Source organism: Hipposideros armiger, unplaced genomic scaffold, assembly GCF_001890085.2.
Source record: "Hipposideros armiger isolate ML-2016 unplaced genomic scaffold, ASM189008v1 scaffold_132, whole genome shotgun sequence".
Classification (NCBI taxonomy): Eukaryota; Metazoa; Chordata; class Mammalia; order Chiroptera; family Hipposideridae; genus Hipposideros; species Hipposideros armiger.
The window spans coordinates 831,734-837,167 of record NW_017731482.1 but is presented as its reverse complement, the minus strand read 5'-3'; the positions used below and the strand labels follow the sequence as shown (position 1 = coordinate 837,167).

Genomic DNA, 5,434 nt, shown 5'->3' with positions numbered 1-5,434 from the left:
GTCACTGGCCCCTGTGGGATCCGAACCCGCGGCCCTGCTGCTCAGAGCTGGAGCTCCCAAGCCAACTCTCAAGCAACAAGCCACTCGGCCGGCCCTCTAGTCCTGTTTTATTTCCTATTGTATATATCCCTTTTCCATATTCTAATTATTAGCTTATAGTTCACTCCGTCTCCTATGATAATTCTTTGGATAGAATTTTACACACACACACCCTAGATTTTATTTTGGGGTTTCCATAGCCTACTTCCGATAATATATGCCACTTCCAGCTCTGTATTACACTTTCCTCCATCTTAACGCTCTTCTGGCAGGATAGCGGGGAGTCCTAAACCAAAAGTCCAGTTACCCTGGGGTGGGGTAGGATGCACAGACCCACCTGTGTCTGGGGGAGGCGGTGGGGTTGGGCAGAGCAGGCTGAAGCCATCTGGCAGCTGGACTGCAGCCAGGAAGCGGACGTGGCCAGTGTGTCCCTGGCCTAGGCCAGTGGGGCTGAGGGGAGCTCGAGGGCAGCTGACAGTACTGGGTGAGGTGGGCATGGTGAGCACGACGCCAGCACTGGTGCCCACCCATAGCAGCTCTTCACAAACCAGCAGTGCTGTGATCCTCAGGCAGGCAGCCTTGTGCTGCCGGATGATGGCGTCCGAGCCTGGGGTGGGAGACAGACCAGACCTGAGGCTGAATCCTGGTCCTGGCTCAGCCTCCTCAACGACAGGACAAAAAGGCTCCAAGGGAAGAGATAGTGGTAGACTGAGGTCAGTACCTGCCAGCATCCTGTGCACGGGAGGTGTGACATCTACCTCTGCCAGCTGCTCAAAGGTGTCTGGATGGTAGAGACACACGTGGGCACTACCTTTCAATGTCACCCACACGCCCAAGCTGGAGTCCACCATACAAGCCACGCTGCGGCTAGAATCCTGCCCCACGTAGAATGTGTGCTGAGGGGGCAGGTAGAAAGCAGATGAGTGACTGGCAGACCTGCCTCCCTGGCCCCTCCCTGCCTTGTGCTTCACCAGTATCCATCCCTCCCTCCTCACAACTCACACCAAACCTCTCCACAAAGCCCACCTGGCTTGACAGCAAAGGCAGCCTTGCTCCTGGGTCTGGGTGATTAACTTATCAAAGCTTGGTTTCACTGAAGCCTCCCCCACTTACTCCTCAGGAATTAAAATGGAGGTGTCCTTTCCCCATGAAACTTGAGTGATTTAATAAGCAGAGAATTTCAAAGTTTAAAGGGTTTTCAGAGCAATCACTGGCCTCTCCCTACACAGCTGGATACTTTTCTATGGCCCCCATAGTCTCATCTCCCTCTCTTGTGGGTCTGGCTTACCCCAGGTCACCAATTCAGTCCCACTCCCACCCTCCCCACCCCCCACCCCTGCTACCTCTAGCTGCAGCGTGTCAGGGCTCAGGACAAGGACTCGGTTCTGGCAGCCACACCACAGCCGCCCACCCACAGACACCATCTTAGTGATGGTGTTCCCCTGAGCACCCAGGGTCACCGATTTGAAGTTCTGAGGGTCCCAGAAACGACCTGGAGTGGGAGTGGGGTAAAGAAAACAGCAAATTCAGTCCAGTGTTGCATTTGAGCCTCACCTTCTCCTGAAATGAGGCGCTAAAAACCCCATTTATAAATGAGGACACTAAGGCCCAGAGAGGGGCTCGGAGCTGCCCAAAGCCACATCTCCAGACTCAGGGCCCCAAAGCCCCAGCCTCTCAGGAGAGAGCTCCCACACCAGCCAGGGGCTCCAGGGGAGTGGGGGAGGGCTGGGTGCTCACCTGCTTCTCTTTGGTAGACCACAAGTTCCCCATTAGCCAGAGATACAAACACCTGGTTATTCAGGTACCTAGGCAGGAAAAAGGGGGAGGAATCAAAGGCTTCAGGAAGCCAAAGTAAGTCACCTGGGGCCAAGGGCATCACAGACAGAGGGCTATGGTTTCCAAGAGATCACCTCTCCAGGTGGAGGACCCTAAGTCTAGGAAGGGGCAGTGACTTGCCCAAGGTCACACAGTATGTGAGAGGCACAGCTAGCCTAGGGCCAGGCCTCTGGCCACCAGCCTCCAAAGAGATGGTGGGCCAGGAGAGCAGAAGGACCGGGGTGAATAGAAAGAGGCCTGCATGTGCGGCTGAGGGGGGTCTGGACCAGAAGGGCCACCTGGGGGGCCTTACAGGATGCAGGTGACCGAGGCTGTGTGCTGGAGCTTCATGCTGTTCCTGCGATCACGGATGCTGTCGGAGGACTGGTACACGTGGACACTGTGGATCAGGGGTGTGCACCTGTGACAAGCGCTTGGGCACACCAGTCCTGAAGTCATCCCTCCACCTCTTCAGCTCCCCCACCATCTCCTCCATACCAGGTGCCTGCCCAAGGTACTGAGATCATCCCATAGCCTCCCTGTGGGTTTCAGACCCACTGGCAGCCCTGGCTGGCAGTACCCCTGGGGTCTGACCCAAAGACTCTCCCGCTTCTGCTTCAGGATACCATATGATTTCCAAAGCAGGGAGCTCCAGGTTCTGGCACTGTGACCCTGGTCCCTCCCGTCCCTACCAGCCGTCCTCAGTGCCCAGCCACACGGAGCTCTGATAGGCCTCAGGGTCAACGCTCAGTAGGTCCTCGAGGCTGCCTCGGGTGAAGGAGCCACGGCTGGAGCGGCGAAGGGCTCTCCCATCCATTGGGCTGGTGCCACAGGGACCTCCAGGCCCAAAGGAGCCCGACAGTGGCAGGAAGCCAGGCTCTTGCTCCTCCTCTGAACTGGTTGTCTCTGCCGTGGCTTCCTTGGAGCTTGGGGTCTCCTCATCTGAGGGAGACAAAGGTCTCTATCTCCATTCCGCTCTGCCAAGCCTGAACCTCTCTCTAGGCCCCAGTCTCCTCTCAATGCATCCCTTCTGGCCATGTCCCTCCCAAGGGCCTCCCACAGCTGTTCTTCCTGTCCCCGAGACCTCTGCATCAGCTCAGGCCTTGTTGCCCTGCTCCCTGACAGCTTAGTGCTACAGGTTCCTAGTCCTAGCATGGCCCCCTCCAATTCGCCACCATAGTATGGACAGAGAGACCAACCACTCCACCCCACTCCAGATTCCTTAACTCGACAGTCATTCCCGAGTCTTCAGGATCTGGCCTGCCTGTCCTGGATCCTCGTATCACACCCCTGCCTACCTTGCTGGCTCCCACCGCTCTGCTGTGTGTGCTAATATCCTGAGACTTGATTCCATGCCTTTGCTAATGCAGGTCCCTTCTCACTCATCAATACCCACTGGGCTGTCCCCTCATCTGGGCAGTCCACAATGCCTGACAGCCCCAAGTTGGACACTTACTGCCAAAGCTAGAGGAGATGGTGGACCGGCTGGCCTGACTCTGCAGGGTCCCTGATGGGCTGGGTGAAGACTCATCGTCTGAGTCACTGTCAAAAGGCACCAATTCCGGGCGGGGGTCACTGTCAGTGGGGCCTGGCGCTATCTCGAGGCCTGAGCCTGCAATGGAGATGTGCAGGCAGGCCTGGGGTCCTGGCTCAGCCAGCGTCACTGCTTCTTCCTCCGAGGCCTCAACATCCATTTCAGGCCCAGTGGTCTCAGGTGCTGACTCCTGGGGGCCCTGCAGGGATGAAGGCCGCTCCCTGGGAGACAAAGGGGCGGGGATGAGAGCCCCTAAGAGCCCAGGCTCAGCCCCACTCTCCAGCAAGCCCACCAGGCCCCGCCCCACGGACACGCCCTAAAGGCCTGCCACATCCACTAAACACGCACATGCCCACAACTACACAGGGGTGATTGTGGTGTGCTGAAAATAGGGACTCAGTGCAGCAGCCCCACCCACCACCATGCCTCACCGGTGGCAACGTGGCTGCAGCCCAGGCACCGCCCCAATGCAGAGGATGCGAGCAGAACAGACGGCGATACAGGCCTCCACATCTGGCTCGGCGCGGAGGCTCAGCAGGCACACCTGGCCTACGTAGCCATCACTGTTGCACACCCACACTTCCGGCGTGGGTTCAGGGCAGCTGCTCAGGGTCGGGGCCGCGCACGAGAACTGTGAAAGGTGCCAATGGACAGGGGAAGGTGAATGAAGGAATTGCTGCTAGCTATCCATTGCTCTCCAGGCCCACCAGCAGGACAGAGGGCGGCAGGCCCACACAGGTGTGTGGATTTCCAACACACCCCTCTGCATATGTGTACACATACAGCACATGTGACACTCTTTACACATCGAATGCACACATGCCTGTCCTATAGGTATCATCGTTTCATGCATGCACATATATGCATACCCCAAATATAATCATTTGTATATCCATGTAACAAACGTGAAAATAGTAACCTTTATCCATAGGTATACACTCATACAAGCACATAAATTAGACTTTCCATCAGTCGTAGAGCCTTTGCTCAGATGCACAGATACAGACATACATGATTATACCCATATGCATGTGACATGTATGCAGTGTCCATGTGCACGTACAGAGAGAGCTGTACACTCAAAGACACGGGAACAGTTATAATATTCAAGACATGCATATAATGTACACAAAACAGAACACATGAACACGTGCTGGCTTTGAATATGTGCACCCACATGATCCAGGTACATACACATACCTGCATGCCACTGCGTGTTTTCATGATGGGGATGGCCTTCAGGAACTCAGGGTCTAGACAGCTTTTGTTGGATGCTATAGTGGAGATGGACAGACAGACAAACACTGCTTAACATCCACCTCATCCTGGTCCTGACCTTGCCCACTTATTTACCTGCTTGTTCCTGGCCTTCAGTGCCCATCTGTACCATGTAGGAAGTAGACCCAGAGGTCTCTACAGATATTCTAAGCCATGGACCTTGATCAACAGCTTTCCCTGATCCAGGCCTCCTCTAAGAGTGTGTGTGTGTGTGTATGTGTGTAGATGGAGGGGTTCCTGGCCATCCCATGATGGAGCCCCTGATTTAAGCTGACCCTATCCATGGAATCCCCTCCCTGCAAGGGAGGCCCTGAGGAAGTCCCACGCTTCACTGCAGATGTCTTCGTCTACCCTCCCACCATCAGGGACTGGAACTCAGGACATGGCAATCCTCGAGTTTCTGGCTCCTGATGTCTCAGACAACCTCAAGGTGCTGCCCATTGCCCACTGCCTGGAGGTTCTGGGAGGAGGGTGCTGGCATTGGCCCTGGCTTACCCAGCTTCCTCTTGGCCTCATCAAAGGCCTGCTCAAAGCCAAGGCGGGCGTCAGGGTGGGGAAACTCGAAGATGAAGGAGTCAGTGCCCTCAGGCCTCGTGGTGCATAGCTCCAACTTAGTAGGGGGGAAGGAAAGCGCATAGCACAGCGCCTGCTTCTCTGACAGGTCCCGGTGCATGGCAGCCGAGAGGTCCCGCAGCACGTCGTCCAGGCTCTGTGGGGCAGAGGGCCCAGGACTCAGGCCCTAACATTGCCCCACAGCCTGCTTCTGCC

At 56.1% G+C, this 5,434-nt stretch overlaps 1 protein-coding gene across 1 annotated transcript in view; it reads right to left on the bottom strand.

Moving 5' to 3' along the window:
• Nucleotides 1-5,434, bottom strand: part of ARHGEF17 (Rho guanine nucleotide exchange factor 17) — a 90,207-nt gene that overhangs the window by 8,375 nt on the left and 76,398 nt on the right. The window contains exons 10-19 of the mRNA XM_019649324.1: nt 5,162-5,375; nt 4,589-4,662; nt 3,820-4,019; nt 3,311-3,609; nt 2,547-2,796; nt 2,168-2,254; nt 1,777-1,844; nt 1,383-1,531; nt 761-935; nt 377-646 (exon numbers count right to left, since the gene is read on the bottom strand). Of these exons, the coding sequence (XP_019504869.1) occupies nt 377-646; nt 761-935; nt 1,383-1,531; nt 1,777-1,844; nt 2,168-2,254; nt 2,547-2,796; nt 3,311-3,609; nt 3,820-4,019; nt 4,589-4,662; nt 5,162-5,375 (1,786 nt within the window). The remainder of the gene's footprint in view (nt 1-376; nt 647-760; nt 936-1,382; nt 1,532-1,776; nt 1,845-2,167; nt 2,255-2,546; nt 2,797-3,310; nt 3,610-3,819; nt 4,020-4,588; nt 4,663-5,161; nt 5,376-5,434) is intronic.